At 47.4% G+C, this 21,205-nt stretch overlaps 1 protein-coding gene across 2 annotated transcripts; it reads left to right on the forward strand.

Annotated features, from left to right (window-relative positions):
- Positions 1–372: 372 nt before the first annotated feature.
- NRSN1 (neurensin 1) lies at positions 373–20,774 on the forward strand. 2 transcript variants are annotated; one of them, XM_044238705.1, is made up of 5 exons: positions 373–450; positions 2,212–2,292; positions 11,341–11,424; positions 11,806–12,003; positions 19,150–20,774. In XM_044238705.1, the coding sequence occupies exons 4-5, from the start codon at positions 11,815–11,817 to the stop codon at positions 19,546–19,548; spliced, it is 588 nt and encodes a 195-aa protein (XP_044094640.1). In that variant the 5' UTR covers positions 373–450; positions 2,212–2,292; positions 11,341–11,424; positions 11,806–11,814; the 3' UTR covers positions 19,549–20,774. The 2 variants fall into 2 exon arrangements, with proteins under 2 accessions (XP_044094640.1, XP_044094649.1); XM_044238714.1 differs by lacking the exon at positions 11,341–11,424.
- Positions 20,775–21,205: the final 431 nt, after the last annotated feature.

Consider the following 21,205-nt stretch of genomic DNA (forward strand, 5'->3'; position numbering starts at 1 on the left):
GTGCACCTGCTGGGCCAGGCGCGGTGCTGGGCAGCACAGGACACCAGGACTGCAGGAGGCCAGAGCTGGCGCCCGGCGCTCCCCCAGGCCACAGCGGCGGAGGCCGCACAGACGACCAGCCACCGCCTCCCGCTACACCGCCCCCCGCACCCCCACCAGCGCGGCCGGGCGGGGACGGGGTCGGCGCAGGCGCCCGGCGGGGCCCCGCCCACGCACCGCCCGAGCGCGCCCCGCGGACGCACGTGGCCCTTCCGGCGGCCGCCGCAGCTGCGCGGGCCTCGGGCGCGCGGGCCGCCCAGCTGTCAATCACGCGGGCTGAGCTCCGCACGGCGGGAGCGGCGGCGGCGGCGGCGGCGGCGGCGGCGGCGGCAGCGGCGATGGGACCCTGGCGAGAGATCTGCGGCTAGCCGGCTGCACTTGCTCCACGGGTCAGGGGATCGGAGGGGGCAGGTAAAGCCTTGCGGGGCCCAGGGCAGGCTCTCTGTGCTCCGTTTGTCTCTCCCCACTTCTCCCGCTCCTCCCTGCCTCTCTCCTGCCTCTCTCCTCACGCGCACATATTCCTGATCTGTTTTTCTGTGTCTGTCACACATACACAATCACACACACACACACACACACCCCTTACTCATTCGCATTTATTATATGTGCACGAATCTCTACAAAGATCATGCATATTAAAATCCGGGAACACATCCAAATTAGGGGTAGCCAACTCCATGCTTTGGTGATTTGTGGTTTGTGTTACGTAAGAACTGGGGAGGTATACAGGGAAAACTCAAGAGTTTCTTTCCCGGGAGACAAGAAAAGTTATGTGCTAGGTAGGAGTCAAATACGGATTGGAAGTTTGCAAAGCTGGTTTGATTTGTTTTCCAGGCTGAATTCACCCCACCCCCACATTCTTGCCCTCCTCATTCCTTTGCCATATTCAAAGATATGTGAGGGCTTGGATATAATCTCAGGACCTACTTCTTTGTGTTGTTAGAAAGAGGCTTTGGGTGGAGGTCAGAGCTGATGACCTCCAAGAAAACACAGCTGCGGTTAAACAGCTGGTGTTTACTTAATTGGTTCCTGGCTCTGAAGCAGAAATGTTTTCAGCACCTTGGAGAGATCCCCGGGCTCCAGACCAGGCCAGCCTTTGGTAAAACGCAAGTGGGGAGTCATTTCCTTCAGAGAAAAGGGGCAAAAGACAGACAAAAAGAAGAGACATTTAATTGAGAGAGAGGCACAGATGGGGTCGGGGGGGTTGGTGTGGTGAAGACCACTTGTTTTCTTTCACTTATCCAGATCCAGGATCCTAATATAATTTGCTCTCCCCACCCCTCGCCAAATCTGCTCACATACCACCCACAAAATAAAATTTGGGGGCAAAGAAATGAGTCTATGGCTCATAGAGGCTGAAACTGGAAAATACAGAAAACAGTCTGTCAAGCCTCAACTAGACTTGCTTACCTCACGTCTTTGAGGTTCTCTTCCAGATGGAACTGCTCGTCAGCGAGAATTTTTAGTGACTTCTTGAAAAATATTGCCCAGCTATTATTTTATTTCACATGACTAGAGTAATGTAGGGCGCCAGTATCTCTATAGCCAGCCCTGGCGTTTTAATTAAATCTTGCACGGGCACCTGCTTTTCTTAGGCAGAAGGAAAGTAAAATGATTATGATAGGAAGAAATGGATGTAGGAGTAAAAAAAAAAATCAACCCAATGAGTAAATCATCTAAAGAACCTCAATAAGTCTAAAATGCATGTAAACAGATCGAAAATACCATGGCTATAAGATTAATTTACTTTACAGTATAATGGAACAGGCACCAGATAGATCAATTCTGGAGTATCTAGGAAGCAAAGAACATTTTTATTTAGAATTTTTAAAATACAGGTGTACTAGTCTAGTTGTATTACTGACTATGCAGAATAAAATTATATCAAAATAAGAATAGTGTTTGCATAGTATGTTATAGTTTAGAAGCCCATTTATGTTGTCTCATTTACCCTACAAACTCTCCTGAGAGCCCATTAAAAAGTTATGAAATATGTATACTTTTGTTAAGAACAAATAACTCCCTGCTCTTCAGCAAGAAGTCCTTTGCCAATGTTTTTGTCAACATTAAAGTGACTCTTTACAGGGCATAAGAATGGCTTATGAAATTCAGATTTTTATCTCTATCACATTCTGCAGAGTTTTGTTTTGTTTTGTTTTTTTTCTTAAATAGGTTTGAAGGACGATGTGCCATTAAAAAGAAAGGCCAAAGACTAAACAGGAGAAGAGGAAGAGGAAGAGGAAGACTTCAAAGGTAAGACTCCATCCTTGTCACAAGCAAATTCGTAAGCACCTTGTGGTTTGCACGTATATAAAGAGGAGGTTTTAAGAGAATATGAGTTCTTTTCCTCTTCTCATTTTGATTTTGGACTTTGTATACCTTACTTTAAAAAACACCCTGAAGGAGTAATACGGTAATTGCATATCATTACTCCTTTTTCAAAAATTATACAAGTAGGGGCACCTGGGCAGCCCGGTTGGTTAAGCGGCTGACTCTTGGTTTTAGCTCAGGTCATGATCTCAGGGTGGTGTCATCGAGCCCTGCGTTTTAGCTCAGGTCATGATCTCAGGGTGATGTCATCGAGCCCTGCGTTAAGCAATATGCACAGTGTGGAGTCTGCTTGAGAGTCTCTCTCCTTCTCTCCCTGCCCCTCCAACTCGTGCGCGCGCTCTCTCTCTTTCTCTTTCAATCTCGCTCTCTAAAACAAACAAATCTTAAAAACATTATGAAAGTGGCTGCGTACTTATTGACTTAGATGGCATTAAAAAGCTCAAAATGCAGAGCCGCAATCTCTACCACAGCTCCAAGGAAATAAAATACTTCAGCGATGATCGTCTGGTAGAAACACATTTTCAAGTTTTAAGGTCATGCTTCTACAATTCTAGAATACCTGATTTAAAAATGAAAGAGCTCTTAGCCGGCTTTCCTGCCTTCCTGCATCCATGCGGAGACTGAGCCCTTTTAGCAAATTGACCTTTTGGTTTGGTGCTGGATAAATGGTCTGAAGCAGCTTTGCGCCTCTACCCTGTGGCCCTGGCTCTGTGGAAAAGTGGCTCTAATGGGGACTTCACTCTCATTATCTCCGAAGGATTTTGTGGGAGAGAAAAGCAGTATGAAAAGATGGAGTGATATTTCAAAGAGAATAAATAGAACAGGGCCTGGGCCTGGCTTCACAACCCACTCACCCAGGGAGCCACGGGAAAGCACTAATCTTTTTTGTGCCTCAATTTTCTGCCTCTCTTCCCTCAAGGAGACCATGAAGGCAAATAATACAGAGTCGATGATGTTCTTGGAGTGTCAAGAGACATGAAGACTTATTTCTGTTTTCATGGCTAAGAACAATTTTTTTTAAGTAAGATAAAAAAGTAATTGCCTTTATTTGACTGAGAGTCAAGTTTCCAACAAATTGGTATGATCACATATTGGTACAGGTAGTGATCTTAATAGTACCTGTAGGGGTTTACTTGCTGAAAGAGGAATTGTTCATGGAGGAAGGGAGGAAAAACAAAATAAGACGAAATCAGAGAGGGAGACAAACCCTAAGAGACTCTTAATTATAGGAAACAAACTGCAGGTTGCTGGGTTGGGAGGGAATGGGCAGTGGGCATTAAGGAGGACTTGGTGGAATGAGCACGGGGCGTCATATGCAACTGATGAATCCCTAAATCCTACCCTGAAACTAATAGTACACCTGTGTTAACTAAACTGAATTTTAAGAAAAAAATTTTTTTTTAAGATTTTATTTATTTATTTGACAGACAGAGATCACAAGTAGGCAGAGAGAGAGAGAGAGGAGGAGGAAGCAGGCTTCCTGCAGAGCAGAGAGCCCGATGTGGGGATCATGACCTGAGCCGAAGGCAGAGGCTTTAAACCACTGAGCCACCCAGGTGCCCCAAGGAAAAAAAAATTTTTTTTTAAAGAGGAATTGTTCAAAGGATTCTCAGCATTTTCACTCCCTCCAGCTACGAATATCTGAGGTTTTGGATTTAGTTATTTTTTGTCTTTTGTTTTTTTGTTTGTTTGTTTTTAAGATTTTATTTAGTTACTTGACAGAGAGAGATCACGAGTGGGCAGAGAGGCAGGCGGAGGTCGGGGAGGGGAAGCAGGCTCCCTGCTGAGCAGAGATCATGACCTAAGCTGAAGACAGAGGCTTAACCCACTGAGCCACCCAGGCGCCCTGTTTTTTGTTTTTGTTTTTTGTTTTGTTTTGCTTTGTTTTGTTTTGTTTTTTAAGATTTATTTATACTTGGGAGAGTATGTGCACAAGTTGGAGGAAGGAGCAGGGAGAGAATCTCAGGCAGATTCCCCGCTAAGTGCGGAGCCTGAAATGGGGCCGGTCTCATGACCCTGAGGTCATGATCTGAGCCAAAACCAAGAGTCGGACGTTCAACTGAATGGGCCATGCCAGTGCCCCAGCAAATACCTGTTTTTGGTGCCCATTTTGTCGCCCTTCTTGCTTCAGCAGCATTTCTCTTTCTAATCTAAGTGTCCACTGAGAGCAGATTGTGTGCTCCTCAGCTTCATTATCTCACATAGTCTGGCCCATCATTAGTACTGTAAAAACAAGGAAGGAAGAAAGGGAGGAATGAAAAAGGAAGGATGATCAGACCATCATCCACACCCACCCATGGACACTTTTATTTCAAGGAGTTTCAAAGTACTTGTCACCAGGACAGAAAGCGCCCATCCTCAGGAAGCTTCCAGTCCCTCACGGGCATAGTGTTTTGGACCATGAACAAATACAGCACGTACAGAGCATCAGATGGTCACCAGCCCTATACAAAGAAATGAGTTTGGACAGGAGAAAGAGAGGGATAGAGGGCTGGCATCGAACACTCTAATTGTCAGAGGCCACTCGGGAGAGTTGGGGAGGGACGATGAGGCCTGATACCCTCCTCCTGTGGGTCTCCGGAACATGGCCGGTGTGCTGGATGCCAAGACTGGAGGAGCCAGTTGAATGTATAACCACGAAAGGAATCGAGATAGATACCACAGATTGTGAAAAGAAGAAAACCATGCCCAGGTCCTCACTAATTAGCCTAGAATGTCCTTTGAGGAGAGTAAAAATAACTCCCTCCTCATAGATGACCAAACCTACAGCCAGACGCTCGTGTTTCTCGAGATCCATCATGATGGCCATGCCGGCAGCAAGGACAGAGGGTCAAACAGGAACCAGGTAGGGTGTTGATAAAAGGAGTACTCACGTAAGCCCATTTAGGTACAGTGCTGGAAAATATTTTCATTCCGCCACCCTCCCCCGCTGTTCATGCACTTCCTGGGATGTTCAGCCTTCTCCAGGACCCATCCCTGAACAAGAGTCGCAGACAGAACATTACTGCTTCTGCAGCTGCTACTCCGGCTGTAGTTACTCCAATATGAAAGCCAGATTTCTCAGGAGACCTTGCTCACTGAGTAAATGTTGAGCCAAGCTGAAAAGCCTCTGCACATACCTTCCCGTGCTTCTCGGCCCTCGTTGGTTTTATAATAATTGCCCAGCTTTTAAAAGGGACTTTATGAAATGACATCGAGTCTCGTCTTGATGGTAACTGGAGGTGTCAATCAACCAAGCAGATTCTAAACAAATCTAACATTTTCTAGGTTGGGACAAAACGTTACTGGCTTCACTACGAGGAACTGTAACTCTGTTGTGTTTCTGCAAAATTCTCATTACAACCTGGTACATTTTTTTTTAAAGATTTTATTTCTTTGACAGAGAGAAATCACAAGTAGGCAGAGAGACAGGCAGAGAGAGAGAGGGGAGAAAGCAGGTTCCCTGCGGAGCAGAGAGCCCGACACGGGGCTCGATCCCAGAACCCTGGGATCATGACCTGAGCCAAAGGCAGAGGCTTTAACCCACTGAGCCACCCAGGCGCCCCACAACCTGGTACATTTTTAAATTCCTTTCTAGTGATCATTCTCCTCTAAGAATGAATCCAGTAAGTTATGCATCTGGAAAAATGTATGGAACCTTTGAGGTCCCCAGGGACTACAGGCATAACTCATTGTAGTGCATTTCACTTTACGTGCACCACAGATAATGTTTTTGTTTTTTACAAATTGAAGGTCTGTGGCGACCGTGAGTCAAACGAGTCTATCAAGCACCATTTTTCCAACAGCATTTGTTCACGTCGTGTCTCAGGGTCACATTTTGGTAATTCCTACAGTATTTCAGACTTTTTCATTATTGCTGTGTTTGTTTCAGCGATCTATGATCAGTGATCTTTGATGTTACTATTGGGATGGTTTAGCGCACCAAGAACTCTGCCCATATGAGACAGCGAACATAATCGATAAATGTTGCATGTGTTCTAACTGCTCCATCCACCAGCTGTTCCTCTGTCTCTCTCCTTCTCCTTGCCCCCCCCATTCCCTGAGACACAGCAATATTGGAATTAGGACAATCAATACCTCTACAGTGGCCAATAGGAGTTCAAGTGAAAGGAAGAATGAATTGATATGGCAAACTTCGTTGTTGTCCTATTTTAAGAAATTGCCACTGCCTCCCCACCTTTAAGTAACCACCCCCTAATCAGTCAGCAGTCTCAACACTAAGTAGAGACCCTCCACCAGCAAAAAGACTAATGGCTTGTTGTAAGGTCAGATGACAGTTAGCATTTTTTAACAATGAAGTATTTTTTAATTAATATATAATACTATTATACCCTTAGTAGACTACAGTATAGTGTAAAAATAATCTTTATATGCACTGAGAAACCAAAACAAGTTATTTGACTTGTTTTATATGATATTTGCTATATTGTGGGGGTTTGGAACTAAACCTGCCATGTCTGAGATACACTTGTACTATTTAGGAATGCACACAATCCTGAAGTAAGTTGTGAAACAAATACTACACAACCATTTAGTCCACTTAATACCAAGTAATTGACCTACCTAATCACTTATATGCTCTTGTAAACCAAAACTTTCATATACGATAATGATAAGGAATTGGGAACAATCTGACAATCGATGAGAGATGGGAAAGCAGTAAACCCAGTTTTTTATCTAACAAAAATAACTGATTCACTCTGTAAACTCATGGCCAAAGACTCTTGGAAAATTATCTCTGGAAGGAATTCAAGGCTATCTGGCCCCACTCTCTTATTTTGAGGATGATAAAACCATAGGCCTAGTTGGTGAATGAGCTTACCAGCAATGTCATGACCAATACATTGTAGGTCAGGAACTAGGATTAGAACCCATTCTCTGCCCTGTGTGGTTAGCACAACGCAGGCTGTGTTCTTGTGTTTTGTATACGTGGAGAAGAAAGTAAGGCTCTTTTGGATTCCTTTTCTAGGACAGATCTAGCATCACTAAAAAATCTGTTCTGACTTAGGGGTACAGCCTTCCATCACTCAGGCTCAAAAACATTTGTTTAGAACACTTCCCATCTCTTTTATGATTTGACCTGTATTTTGTTTAATGAAGTTGGACTCCTGAGTCCCAACCTATAACGCAGAAGCACTTGACCCCATATGCTGGAATCCAGCCATGCAGGGAGGGTCTACACCATGTCACATGGCAGCTCTGCATCGAGCTCTACCCTGAGCAAGAGGGACTTCAGCAGCAAAGACAGCTCCTGCCGTTGCTATGAGGAATTTCTTTGTGCCTCGGTCCTATTTTTACCCTTTCTCCATGTTCAAGTCTCTGATGTTTTATAGGACACCTGGAAATACGTGTCTGGATGACTTGGTCTGATTATGCAAAGTCGTGATTCAGGCCATACTCCTGCTTTCTGCATTGTTGGCCATCTGCTCCCTGACTCAGGGGGTTACCTGTTAGCAGATGACTTTTTGATGCCTCAGTGTCTTCAATGACAAAGCAGAATTAGTAAAGCATGAGTCCCTTCTCTTGATCAAAAGTTTTTTTCTTTTATCAATATTTACTTCCTTTTTTAAAAACATAAATTCAATTAGCCAACATAGTTTCAGATGTAGTATTCAGTGATTCATCAGTAGCATATGATACCCAGTGCCCCTTGATCTAAATTTTATTAAAATGTCTCTTTTAAGAAGCACCTTTAAAATTATTCTACTTTTGGGGGCGCCTGGGTGGGTCAGTTGGTGAAGTGTCTGCCTTCCACTCAGGTCATGATCCCAGGGTCCTGGGATCAAGTCCAGCATCAAGCTCCCTGCTGAGCCTCCCTCTCCTTCTACCCCTGCCCCTGCTTGTGCTCTTGTTCTCTCTCTCTAATGAATAAATTAAAAATCTTTTTTTCCCCCAATTTATTTATTTTCAGAAAAACAGTATTCATTATTTTTTCACCACACCCAGTGCTCCATGCAAGCCGTGCCCTCTATAATACCCACCACCTGGTACCCCAACCTCCCACCCCCCCGCCACTTCAAACCCCTCAGACTGTTTTTCAGAGTCCATAGTCTCTCATGGTTCACCTCCCCTTCCAATTTACCCAAATTCCCTACTCCTCTCTAACACCCCTTGTCCTCCATGCTATTGGTTATGCTCCACAAATGAGTGAAACCATATGATAATTGACTCTCTCTGCTTGACTGATTTCACTCAGCATAATCTCTTCCAGTCCCGTCCATGTTGCTACAAAAGTTGGATATTCGTCCTTTCTGATGGAGGCATAATACTCCATAGTGTATATGGACCACATCTTCCTTATCCATTCATCCGTTGAAGGGCATCTTGGTTCTTTCCATAGTTTGGCGACTGTGGCCATTGCTGCTATAAACATTGGGGTACAGATGGCCCTTCTTTTCACGACATCTGTATCTTTGGGGTAAATACCCAGGAGTGCAATTGCAGGGTCATAGGGAAGCTCTATTTTTAATTTCTTGAGGAATCTCCACACTGTTCTCCAAAGAGGCTGCACCAACTTGCATTCCCACCAACAGTGTAAGAGGGTTCCCCTTTCTCCACATCCTCTCCAACACATGTTGTTTCCTGTTTTGTTAATTTTGGCCATTCTAACTGGTGTAAGGTGATATCTCAATGTGGTTTTAATTTGAATCTCCCTGAGGGCTAATGATGATGAGCATTTTTTCATGTGTCTGATAGCCATTTGTATTTCTTGATTGGAGAAGTGTCTGTTCATATCTTCTGCCCATTTTTTGATGTGTTTGTCTGTTTCGTGTGGGTTGAGTTTGAGGAGTTCATTATAGATCCTGGATATCAACCTTTTGTCTGTACTGTCATTTGCAAATATCTTCTCCCATTCCGTGGGTTGCCTCTTTGTTTTTTTGACTGTTTCCTTTGCTGTGCAGAAGCTTTTGATTTTGATGAAGTCCCAGAAGTTTATTTTCGCTTTTGTTTCCTTTGCCTTTGGAGACGTATCTTGAAAGAAGTTGCTGTGGCTGATATCGAAGAGATTACTGCCTATGTTCTCCTCTAAGATTCTGATAGATTCCTGTCTCACGTTGAGGTCTTTTATCCATTTTGAGTTGATCTTTGTGTACGGCCAAGACAGCATGGTACTGGCATAAAAACAGACACCTAGACCAGTGGAACAGAGTAGAGAGCCCTGATATGGACCCTCAACTCTATGGTCAATTAATCTTCGACAAAACAGGAAAAAATATACAGTGGAAAAAAGACAGTCTCTTCAATAAATGGTGCTGGGAAAACTGGACAGCTATATGTAGAAGAATGAAACTCGACCATTCTCTTACACCGTACACAAAGATCAACTCAAAATTAAAAATCTTTTTAAAAAATTATTCTACGTAGACCCTTATTAATCCTCTTCACTATAAGGCATTAAATTAAAGGCACTGAAGAGATCATCCTAACACTTAAAATATGTAAATGAGGTTAACAAACGAATTTGATCCATCACAATTTGCTGTTCCAATCAGGAAAAAGTACATTCTAAAATCTTTATATTTTATGAAGTAATATCCTTCTGAAATGTTTAAAAGTTAAAAAAAAAAAAAAGTTGTTTTTGTACTGTCTCTCCTGCTCGCTTTTCCTGGGTCATCACTCCTGGCTGCCGTATCAGAAACAGGGCGGAAGGCCCTAAACGTAATACCAACCAACAGTAAAAAAGAGGAGAGTATTGGTCAGCATCAATGGAACCAATCTGCCTCATTTTTCTAAGATCAGGGACATATATTTTTTTCTGCATTTGACAGCATTTTCTAACCAGAATGCCTTGTTGGCCGTGAGCACTCGTTACAAGATAATTTAATGGATTCACTTTGTGCCCATGGGACAGGACAAGGCTAACTCTCTGGGACGTCAGCTTTTCTTTTTTTGTTTTTTTTTTAAAGATTTTATTTGTCAGAGAGAGAAAGGGAGAGAGAGCGATCACAAGCAGACAGAAGCAGGCTCCCTGACAAGCAAGGAGCCGATGTGGGACTCGATCCCAGGACGCCGGGATCATGACCTGAGCCGAAGGCAGCTGCTTAACCCACTGAGCCACCCAGGCGTCCCTGTGGGGCTTCAGCTTTGATTTTACCTCCTGAATTCTATCCAGCCGGGTAGAATTCAGGGTCCACACAGGGGTACTTGCCGGCAGCTCGGGATCACTTCTCCCTTGTAGATAAACATCACTGCATGCTTTCTGGATAAGGATTTGGAAACCGTTCCTGTCTTCTGTTAACCTGGATGACATACAGGACAAGTCCTGAGAGAATTTGGTTCAACGGGAAAATGCTCTTCTACGTTGCTCCTTGTCTTGTCATCTGGAGGCCATGTCTACACAGGAAAAACCATCTGGAGGATAACTGCAAAATCTAAAAAAAAAAAAAAAAAAAAAAAAGCATTTCACATTCCCATCATATGTATCTGCTTATGTGAAGATAAGAAAACCAAACACCAGAGAATTACTAAAAATTTCCTTACTCACCAAAATTGCTGTCCCTCAGCAATTCCTTTTTTTTTTTTTAACATGGATTAATAACCAAAGTCTTCTCTCTAAGGGTACTAATTGGTGAAATCAAGTAGAAATTTCCATCTTAAGAAGACCGAGTCCCAAGCAACCCACCCAGAACATAGTTCCATTTAACAATTCTCTGGCCTCTTGTGTATAGTAGACACTTCCTGCAGCCTGATGACGGTCTGTGTCTAGCCTCTCCGTTATGCTCTATCATCCTGCACGGACAGATGTGTCCACAAATAATGACTGAAATATTTAGGGTTAGAGTCGGTGAGGTGTAAAGTATTGCCTGAGCCATTTGTGATTAATAAACCATGACGCGTGCGTTGCTCAGCAGCCTTCAAACACAGATTCCGTACAATGTGACAATTAGCTAAAATGTGAGAGCAAGATCCACGAGATCTGAGAGCAAAATTGCAAACTGCTGAGGAGTAACACCCCATATTTTCCACCAGGGAACGTGGGAAAGCATCCGAGAGGACAATCCGAGACAAATTCCGTCTGTAGCAAGTGAGAGGACCTGCCTAATTCTTTAACATGTAAGTGTAAAGACGACTGGTTTTTAAGAGATGAAAGATTTCTTGTGAAGACAATGAAGATCTTGGCTTCTCTGTCGCCGTTTTTCATGTGCTTCATGCTTCCCTTTTTGCACAATTTAAGGGAGCTGTGCCATTATGTCTCCTTTCATTTATGGAGAACCAGTGTCTAGTCGGCAAGTGTCTGGGGGTAATTTTGCATTGAGTGAAAAAGCAGAGCAGCTTATAAGAAAGGCCGGTCTTTAAAAAGGTCTTTTCTCTTAAGAAAAGAGCACTGTTCAACTAGACTAACATGACTCAGCCCAGTTCTCACCTTTAATAGGCCTTTTAATCCGGAAGCCAGAGCGTGGGGCTGACTGATCCCTGGGGATGTTGTCATTGCAGCTGGGAAGGATGAGTTCTTGCAGCAACATCTGTGGGTCCAAGCAGGTGCAGGCAGCTACCGAGGGCGGTTACCAGCGCTACGGAGTCCGGTCCTATCTGCATCAGTTCTATGAGGACTGCACCACCTCGATCTGGGAGTATGAGGATGATTTCCAGATCCAGAGATCACCTAATAGGTGGAGCTCAGCATTCTGGAAGGTAAGGAAAGAACACGTGTGTAAGGCAAGAGATGGAAATGTTATCGGCTGTGGTGAATCCTGTAGCTGTGAAGAGCTGAGGGTTCTGGTCTTCTCTGTGTGCCTCCGTCTTGATGATCCTAAGGGCAGTCGTCTTTCCTTAGGAGAGGAGAACATAAACCTTGAGCTGAAGAAAGCCCCCAAATGCAGGACAATGGTTGCTTTGCAGGTTAAATGTAAATAGGTATAAATGCCATCATTAATTATTATTTTTGATACTGATATTGATGGGCCACTGAATTCACCAACTGGGAAGACACCCATAGGCAAAATCATATAAGCCCTCCCCCCAATAGGCTTGGTAAGCATCATTTGACATATTGCAGATCATAAAGAGAAATGATCAGGTATTGAGAGAGATTTGAGGCTGAGGCATAGTACAATGGTCAGCAATGGTCAGTGTGCCATCTCTGCCTCTACCAGCCATGATCGGAGACTGTTAGCTTGAGCTTCTCCACAGCACTTCTTCAGATAGCGTACAGTTGTGAGCCCCTACTCTGTGCCGAGAAGCTGCAACGCACTAGACATTGAAGTGATGAGAAGGAAAAGCCCTTGCCCTCTTAGAACCTGTAACCGATCACAGGAAACAGACCATAAGTGAATAAACCACATACCAGGAGTTCAGGTGGTGACAAGCGCCGTGGAGAGAAACGCTTCCGGACAAGACGGTAGGGAGTGATAGAGCCAGGGTGTGGCATAGGCTGTTCATAGACAGTCTTTCAGAGGAGACGCCATCGGAGCAAGTGCCAGGACGAGCTGAGGGACAGGACCGTAAGACGACCTGGCTGAACGTATTTCGGGGCTGGGAAGAAAGCTCTGAAACGGGAACCGATTTTGTGTGCTTGAAAAGTAGCAAGAGTTCAGTCTGGCTGGAGTGGAAGGAGGGGGGAGGGGTAGGACAGGTGGTGGACCCAGGAAAATAACGGGACAGAGATGATTTGTGGAGAGAGCCATTTTGAGCAGATGAGTGACATGAACCGACTCCTATTTTAACAGGATCCTACTGACTACAGCATGGAAAGTAGATTATAGGAACACACGGGTCGAGGCAGCCAGATTATTTACAAGGCTCTGAAAGCGCCCAGGCAGGAGGTGATGTTGGCTTGGATTAGGGTGGTGTTGGTAGAGATGGTGAGAAGTAGTCTGATTTAGTATAAAGTTTGAAGACCACATTGTGAGAACGTGCTGACAAGGTAGACGTGAGAGAGGGCAGAGTGGGCACGCCTCCGAGGCCTGCAGTCTGAGCTATTTACTGAATGATGTTACAGTTTTCTGGGATGGGAAACCCCAGGAGAGCAGTGGCAGTGGTGGGGAACCAAGAGTCCAAGTCTGGCTGTGCTGTGCTGGAGATGTGAGTGGGGATCTCTAGCGGCGATTCGCATAATGCTTGTGAGCGTGGACTCCGCCGTCCTCAGATTACACGGCTTCAAACCTCAGCCCTTCCATTTCACAGTGCTGTACCTTTGGGCAAGTTAACGGACCGTAGTGAGCCCAGTGGTGATGCTGATCATCCCTACCCGGTAAAGTTGTGAGAATTAAATAAGATGTTTCACATGCGTTCAAGGATTCAGTGTCCCAGTCCCTACTATCAGAGGTCCAATGAAACACTGGATCCTGAAGTGGAAAGAAAATTTGAAATCTAGTTAATAAACAAAGTACTGGGCAACACAGTCATTAACAGGGACGAGCCAAGACCCGCATTAATTCGATATCTTACAAGTGTCAGGTACTCGGCATTAAAATTGGTTGACCCAGCATCCTTGCCCTGTAGAACTGTCATCTCCGATGAATCCTCGCCGGCCTGGACCAACGAAATACGCAGCCAAGCTTGGCACATCTTGTATTTACCCAGTTAAGTGGGTGGTTGCTTCCCCATGTGTCAAAAAAACAAATATTTGCCTGACAGATCCGTCGTGCCAAGAGCCTGAAATGCCAGTATTGTACAGAATACTGAAAGCATTCACATGGTTCCAAGGCACAAGCAGGATGAGATGTGAGAAGCTATAAATCCATCAAACGAGACTCAGGTATGGATTTCAAATAAAGAACCCACCGTTAATGACCAACCTCGGGATTCAGATTTCGGAATTCTGTCTTCTATCTGACCCAAGCAAGGTTCAAAAGTACTTGTTCCCCAGTATGCCGAAAAACTGGGCAAAAGTCCATGGGCTCATAGAGATTATATTCCAGCAAAATCCAAATCCTAGACTCAGATCCTCATCACGAAACGCAAGACTAACATTCCGAAGCTTAGAGTCAACCTGAATCATGTAAGAACTCACTTAGAGGCCCGAAATGTTTCCTATCAGTACAGAGAAAGGCAATGATTGTGCCCATGCTTCTAGCATCTGTAGGCGGTTCAAGTTATGGGCTTCCCCTTGCCCCCTTCCCAAAAAAGCAGTGCTAAGGGATTGTTGGTCTCTCGCTGGGGGTTAGGACATTGCCCCTGAGCTGGCTTCAGAGCTGTGAGCAGCTTGGAGGGGCTTAATGAGGATGGAGATTGGACTCTGATGAGCTTGAGGTAGAACCTCTGCCTGCCACGTGCATCTAGAGAGCCTGTGGCTCACGGTGCTAGTCGTTCTTTCCTCTACAAGTGATTCTGTGTCTACTGTGTGCACGGTCACGTGGGAGGCTCTGATTGTGGACAAGATGCGGTTGTTCACCTGTGAATTAGATACAGTTTTGACCTGGCAGAGCTGGTGAAGAAGACAGGCATGTCCGCAGACAGCGACAATCCAGCACGATAAACGCTACCCTCAAAGGAGTCCCAGTACTTACTGGGAGCGCGGGGACTGGGGGCAGGGAGGGTCTGAGGCAGCCTGGGGAAGCAGTGGCTCCACCGAGAGATCCCCTGGGAAGAGGAGACGTTGGAGGAGAGGGGGCAAGAGATGAATGGGGGCAGGTACACAAGAGCGGGATCACAGAAGACTTTGAAAGGCTTTGAAATCGGTACTTTTCCGGAACCTTCTAGCTTGAGTCCAGCAAGCAGGCAAGAAAATAAATGTAGGCTTTCTCAGGGAGGTTGTCTCATAGGTGTAAACACACGCGCGCACACACACACACACACACAGGATTCCACACACTCTCTGGACCCCACAGGTTCTACCCCGTGGCTGCCTCAGCCACGGCTCCTTTATCCTAGTGCCTGCAACTCCTGGCACATGCAAAGTCCCTGTGACGTGATCCCACTGACCCCCTGCCTCCCACTGCACTGCCCATGAATCAGGCTGGCTGAGGGGGGACTTTTCTTCTTAGTCTTGCACTCACCCTTGACAAGAGCTGCTGCCACCCATTTGTGCGACAAATCACTTCCGTACGGCAGCTGTGAACTAAAGGTGCGACCCCCTTATCCCATCCAGGCTTTCCTCACCTCAGAGTCACCCTCCTTCCTACCTTCTCCTCACCCATACTAGAAACCTCTCAAACGGTGTCCCCAGCCATGTGCAGGCACGAGATAAGACCGTCTCCTCCAAGCCTCTCTTAACGGGGAGCGACTCGGGCTCCCCCTTTCCTCCCAAGACCCTCCTCCCCTCTGTCCTGATGTCCCCAGTTCCCCTGCTGAGCTAAGTCAGAGTTTAAATATCTGTCTTATATTTTCTCCAAAGTATCGCTAAAGATTGCTAAGTTGGTTTTATACTAGGAATGAGAAGAGCTCCATGACCGAGTAGGTGGCAGGAGCACAGATAAAGTGGGAAGGAAGGAAGGGAGGGAAGAAGGAGGAAAGGGACCATCTTGAATATTTGGGGTTTGAGGAGCCTTTGGGACATTTTTGTGCAGATCTTACCACTGGCTGTCAGAAGTCTGGGGCGAGAGCCCAGGGAGGAAATCCAGGCTGGAGATGGGAGCTTGGAAGTCCCTGGCACGTAGATGGGAGTTGGAACTACAGCTGCACATGCAACCCTAGAGAGATCTTGAACAAGAGATGTGAGTCAAGGGGGAACCCTGGGAAACACCAGTAATTTGAGAACATCTGGCCAAACAGGTTGAGAGTGCCTTGTTAAAGATGCAGACGTAGAAACAGGAAAGAGTTGTGTCAGGGACAAGAGTTTTTAAGAAGACGAAAGCACTTAACATCACTGGCCGCACAGCATTCGAATGAGGTCACTCATTAGAAGGGTTTTCATGGCCTCGGAGAAACCAGTTTCAGTGACACTGTAGGACTCGGCCTGACTATCAAGGACTGGATGAGTTCAAGCCGTAGCTAAAGAGAGACACAGGGCTCCGGAATAGCTTTTGAAGATGGGGACAGTTGGCTGTCTGCCCATGCTGGAGGGACCGAGCCTCCGTCAGGTGGGAGACCAAGGGCCGGGTGCCAGGGATCATGCCTGGGGGGGCACGTGGGCTGGATCCCAGCTGGACATCAACAGTTGCTCCACAAAGCTCAGGGTCCCTACAGGCAGGTCAGGGCAGGTGAGTTCCATCTGCTGTCATTGCTGGCAAGGGACAGCCCTCAGAGCCCAGGTCCTGCTCAGGAGAGGTCCGAGTGGCCCTCAGGGCCGATGACTAAGACGCGTCCCGCTTGCGTCCTGCTGCTGCTTCCGCTGTGTGTTACCTCGCAGCCAGACGGCTCCCTTCACCTCCAGCTCCCTCAGCTCTGCACGTCCTTCCCTGAGGCTGGTTCTCACTCCCAACGGTCATTACCACACCCTCTGCTGGGACAGCCGCCCGGCTCCTGCCGGCAGCCCTGCTTTTTTTTTTTTTTTTTTTTTTTTGGAGCAAATGCAGGTATGTTCTGACCGCATCGGCTCACGCAGAGATGATGACGGGGATGCTGGTCTGGGTCACAGCCGGAGCCGGCTGGCAGCCTGCATCAGCAGGGTTTCTGGAATCCAGGTTTTCTCCTCCTTGTCCGAGCCCCCGTTTCCGCGGCAGGTGCTGGATTCTCACACATCGTCCCCACAACCAGGATGCCATCAGAAGTCACCGTCCTCGCTGTGGCCTGTAAGGTTTGTCCCAGCGGAGGCGCCGTTCTCTCTCGGAATTGGGCCGGCCCGACCACCATCCCAGGGGCTGTGCCAGGCCCCAGGGGACCCTCTCCCCGTGGGATCCCAGCTCTCTGCCTGGACCCACAGTGGGCTGTCTGCGCTCTCAGACCCTCAAGGAGCCCTATGTTGCATTTTTTCTAACTCTATTTAATAGAGCCCCCTTTCTCTTAGGCCAAAGACCAACTTAGATCGTTTTTACGGCTCTGTATGGCATTACCCCCCAAATCTTCATTCCTTTCCATTCTCCAAGATGGCACCAGGACTAGGCTGATGCATCGCAGCATCCTGTCTTGCCTCTGTCCTGCGCTCCGTGGAGACGGCGTCCTTCAGATCTCACGCGTGCCCCTCCCGTGCCATCTCAGACAGGTTGTCGCCGTATTCCGGGTCCTCTCTGGGCACGGGGCTTGGAGCGCCTCTTTAGACTTGCATGGAGGGCTCCTTCTGGACCCTGGGAGTCGGCTGTCCACCGCCGCCCTCCCCTCCAGAGACGGCAGGCTCCCCCTCGGATGCCCCTGTTCAACAAGGGCAAAGGGAGAAGTCTCCGGGAGCCCAGCCCCTTTCCAGTTCTTGAAGTGAGCAGGAGTTCTGCCATCTGCAAGGCACCGTTTGCCTTTTAGCTTCCGAGGGAGGTTCCAAGAGTGGATTTTCATCTCTACATCGCAGCTCAGCGGAGGAGCAGGCTGCTCCCGGATTCGGTCACCTTCCTCCGCCGGCAGCGGTCCGGCGGTCAAGTTCGATGGTTAGAATGTTGACGGAGTGTAAGGCAGGAACGAGAGATGCGGAGAGCAGGGCAGGACTAGCAGACACAGGGCGCTGGCCTCTGTCACCCTCCAGAACCTCAGAAACGACAATGGTTACATTTACAGTCCTCAGCTTTTGAAGACCAGTGCCAGTCCTTGAGGAAGAAGGGGATTCAGTGACATAGGAAGCATGTCAGCGTGGATATTAATGTTCATTTAGCTCACGCATTCAGAATTTTCCAGCGTGACTCATTTTTTTTTAAGTTACAAATAATGGTTAGGCTTTGGGGATGAATTTGCCACTATTTTCAGAAAAATAGAGAAAGCCATCCAAACATGATTTTTTTTACAACCCAACTTTTCTGATGGTACTTGAGTCTCATGTAGGAAAGGTTCTGTTCTTTTCAGGAGACTTTTTATTGACTGTTTTTTTTTTCAGTTTCTATATAATATTACATAATGGAAATTTGTCCCTTCATGGTGACTAAAACTCTGTGGTCATTAAAAAAAAATAATAATAGCACATAAGTAATTGGGGAAGTGCCATGGGAGAGTAAAAGGGAGTGTGAGGCTTGGTGACCACACCCACCTGGGTTAGGGCCTGGTCACGCCAGCCGCTGGCGTGTGAGGAAGGATGTGTTACGGGACGTGGGCTTTGGGTGGGTGAAGGGTCTGTGGGAGCTGGAGTTGGCTTTTGATCGTCAGGGCCCATTCTATGATCAGACAATAAGTAAGTGATAAATCTGACCCACAGGGAGGGACAGACCAGGGTAAGCTGTCCTGGGTGAAGCAGGAGCCACTGTTCGTATTACCGGGGGGGGTGGGGGGCGCTGTGGATGGTTGGTGCTTGGTACAGTGACCCTGTGTGTCGTCTGTGCTTAGACAGAATGAGGAAATGGACTTGTTTCGTGTCCCTCCGTGATGGGCACAGAGCAAGCCCATCCGACGCGGACGTGCTGTGTCACAGGTTATATCCATAGGGGGACGCTGCGGCCTCCCTGTGAGCTCCAGGCTGGCTTCTCAGAGCACCAGGGCCTAGTGGAGAGGGCAGGGCTCTTCCCAGGAGCAAGACTGCTTCACCGTTGCTCAGAGACTGAAGAGGACAACTCAGACCGAAGGTGATGGGGCCACTGCAAAGCTTTTTGCTTTGAGAAAGCACAAAGGGAACCATTAAGGCAGTGCTGGCTTGTCTGGTTGGCATTAAAACTAGAAAGTGCCTCCTTTCACCTTCTGTTATCGTGAGGAAATGGTATAGGGTTCTCTTGCCAAAGTTGGGTGCAGGGGAATATTAACTGCTCCCAGAAGCCAGGTCCCGCTCTGGGGAGCTCAGGAGAGCCCAGGCGATGAGCTCACCCCGTCCCACCTCCCCGTGTCTTTCCCCAGGTCGGACTCATCTCCGGCACCATCTTCGTGGTTCTCGGACTGACTGTCCTGGCAGTGGGCTTTCTGGTGCCCCCCAAAATCGAAGCGTTTGGTGAAGCCGACTTCGTGGTGGTGGACACGCAGGCCATGCAATTTAACGGGGCTCTGGAGGCGTGCAAGCTGGCCGGGGCCATTCTCTTCTGCCTCGGGGGCATGTCCATGGCAGGGTGCCTGCTGACATCCATGTTCGTGAAAAGCTACTCCAAAGAGGAAAAGCTTCTTCAACAGAAGTTTAAAGAGCGCATCGCCGACATCAAGGTCCACAGCCAGCCCGTTACAAAAGCCCCGGGCCCCGGGGAAACAAAGATTCCCGTCACTCTGTCTAGGGTGCAGAATGTCCAGCCTGTTTCGGCAACCTGAGACACCACCCACCCTAGTCCCCCCTCTCTGATCACATGCAGTGTTAATAAGGAGCAGGGCCAGGTTTGGAGATAATGGGAATTGGGCTTTGGCTGGCCCCAGCCCGGGGCTCGGCTGCGGGCAGTGCGGTGCGGGAGCTCACATCCGCTCGGCTTGGGGTCTTGGGAGGAGGTGACGTCCCTGGAGACCTGTGCGTAGGCACCACGCTGCTTCAGGGGGGCTCGTGTGCCCATGGGGCACCCTCGGGAGCTCCCCTCTCAAATATCGTGACTGTCTGTCATTCCCCCCGCGTTACTGGAGAGCACCCAGCGGTTTAGACCAGATGACCAGTGGCTAACGTGGTGTGTTTTATTTTCTAATGTCGGTTTCCTGATTTTTCTTGTGTGGTGCTGCGTCTGTTCCTGTCTCAGTCCGCGTAAGATATTGTCATGTGTGTTCATAGACAAGTCGAGTTCCTTGATATTGACCCAAACGTTCGTCTTCTAACTCTCTCTTCACATGAGGTTGCTGAGAATGGGTACAAATTTATCGGAGTTCTCCGCCAATCTTTTTTTTTTGGGGGGGGGTTGGTTTGGTTCTCTCCAGTGTTTTCCCTTGAAAAGGTAACATTGCCAACTTTAGAAAACTTGGGGAAGAAATGAACTTTAGGAGTTTCTATGCAGCCTCCGAGAGCCGGGGAAGGAGAAGCTACTACCCCCTAGCTGTGTGACCTTGGGGGTTTGTTTAACCTGCCCGGCCTCAGTGTCCCCATCGAGGTGACAGAGATCCTGGACTATGGTGTCTGAGATTCCTCCTTTGCCGCGTGTCATCGGGTCTCCCGGGGGCCATGCCTGCGATGTCCCTGGGGCTCTCACCTCGGTGAGACTGTTTGAGATCTGGACTCCCAGAAAAATCTCCGAATCAGCAGGTACTCACGTTTCAATGTCCAGCCCCAGCAGTTTATACAGTGCTGTCGTGTTTTTATAAAGACTAAAGTAAGCCATCCTCCAATAAGAAACCCGTGAGTAGATACTAACCTTAAAAAGGGTTTTCTTCCTCAAATAAGATGTTTGATTCTCCAGCAAGATGCTCATCTCACCCCTACGCACTTTTACGTCATCTGTGGACTTAAACCGGACTGAGGAGAACATGACCTTGGTCTTCTCTCAGAACCGTGCTGCCTTCCAGTCCTGTCTCCCCTCTCTTTCCTCCCTCACTGGATAAATAAAATATGTGCCCAAACAGAACGTAAGTTGCCGTGTCATTCCTTCGCTGCGACTGTTTTCTCTCCAAGGAGTGAGTCTCTATCCTGAGGCCGGGCGGGCGAGCTCTCGGGTTTCCCTGGCGAAATGGAAAAACAGAGCGAGCAATTAGCGCTTGCAGTGCGCGTCGTTACGCGCGGCCCAGCGGGGACCACGGGGCCCCTCGGCATCTCCCAACCTGACAGTAGGGGAGAAATCATTCCGGCTTCCTCAGGTTCTCACCTTGCCGTGGACGTAGCCTTTTATTTTATTTTATTTTTATTTTATTTATTTTATTTTATTTTATACATAGCATTTTAATTGTACCCTTTGAAGCCTTGTGTAAGCCCCAAGCATCTGTTGACGCCAACATCGCTGGAAGCTTCCCGTGCTTGCCTCAGCACTGTGTACCAAGGAGAATTGGAGGATGGGACTTG

This window comes from Neovison vison, chromosome 1 (genome assembly GCF_020171115.1).
Source record: "Neovison vison isolate M4711 chromosome 1, ASM_NN_V1, whole genome shotgun sequence".
NCBI classification, from domain to species: domain Eukaryota; kingdom Metazoa; phylum Chordata; class Mammalia; order Carnivora; family Mustelidae; genus Neogale; species Neogale vison.